The 561-nt window shown below is 57.0% G+C and overlaps 1 protein-coding gene across 3 annotated transcripts in view; it reads right to left on the reverse strand.

Moving 5' to 3' along the window:
* LOC132009269 (keratin-associated protein 4-2-like) overlaps positions 1-264 on the reverse strand; it is a 661-nt gene extending 397 nt beyond the window's left edge. For 2 of the 3 annotated variants that reach the window (XM_059387557.1, XM_059387556.1), the window contains exon 1: positions 5-264. In XM_059387557.1, coding sequence (XP_059243540.1) covers positions 5-264 — 260 coding nt within the window. The remainder of the gene's footprint in view (positions 1-4) is intronic. The other variant, XM_059387558.1, reaches the window with a different exon arrangement.
* Positions 265-561: the final 297 nt, after the last annotated feature.

Below are 561 nucleotides of genomic sequence, written 5' to 3' on the forward strand. Positions count from 1 at the left end.
GGACACACAGCAGCTGGGACGGCAGCAGGTGGTCCTGCAGCAGGTGGTCTGGCAGCAGGTGGGGCGGCAGCAGCTAGAGGTGCAGCAGCTGGGCCTGCAGCAGCTGGAGCCACAGCAGGAGGGCTGGCAGCAGCTGGACACACAGCAGCTGGGGCGGCAGCAGGTGGTCCTGCAGCAGGTGGTCTGGCAGCAGCTGGGGCGGCAGCAGGACTCCTCGCCACAGCCCTGGTCAGAGCAGACGGAGCCACAACAGGAGTTGACCATGGTGTCAGAGGCTGGAGGTTCTGGGTGGGTTTCCAGGAAAGCGAAGGTCTTGAGTGTGGAAGTGTCTGTCCTCGTGCCGTGGCCTCTATATACTGCCCAAACCGGGTGATTTGTCAACACGTCTTCCTTGTTGTTGTTTACCCATTATTTAAGTAATTATCAGAGGCACAGCAGTGTTTGCCTATGTAATGGTTTGAGCTCGTGGGACACAAATTTTCTTTTCTAGATGGGATCAATTCTGTCAGGTCTGCTTTTCCTCCTGACTCACACCACTGGCATCTTCTGGACCACTGTCTT

Source organism: Mustela nigripes, unplaced genomic scaffold, assembly GCF_022355385.1.
Source record: "Mustela nigripes isolate SB6536 unplaced genomic scaffold, MUSNIG.SB6536 HiC_scaffold_10047, whole genome shotgun sequence".
In the NCBI taxonomy this organism is placed as follows: domain Eukaryota; kingdom Metazoa; phylum Chordata; class Mammalia; order Carnivora; family Mustelidae; genus Mustela; species Mustela nigripes.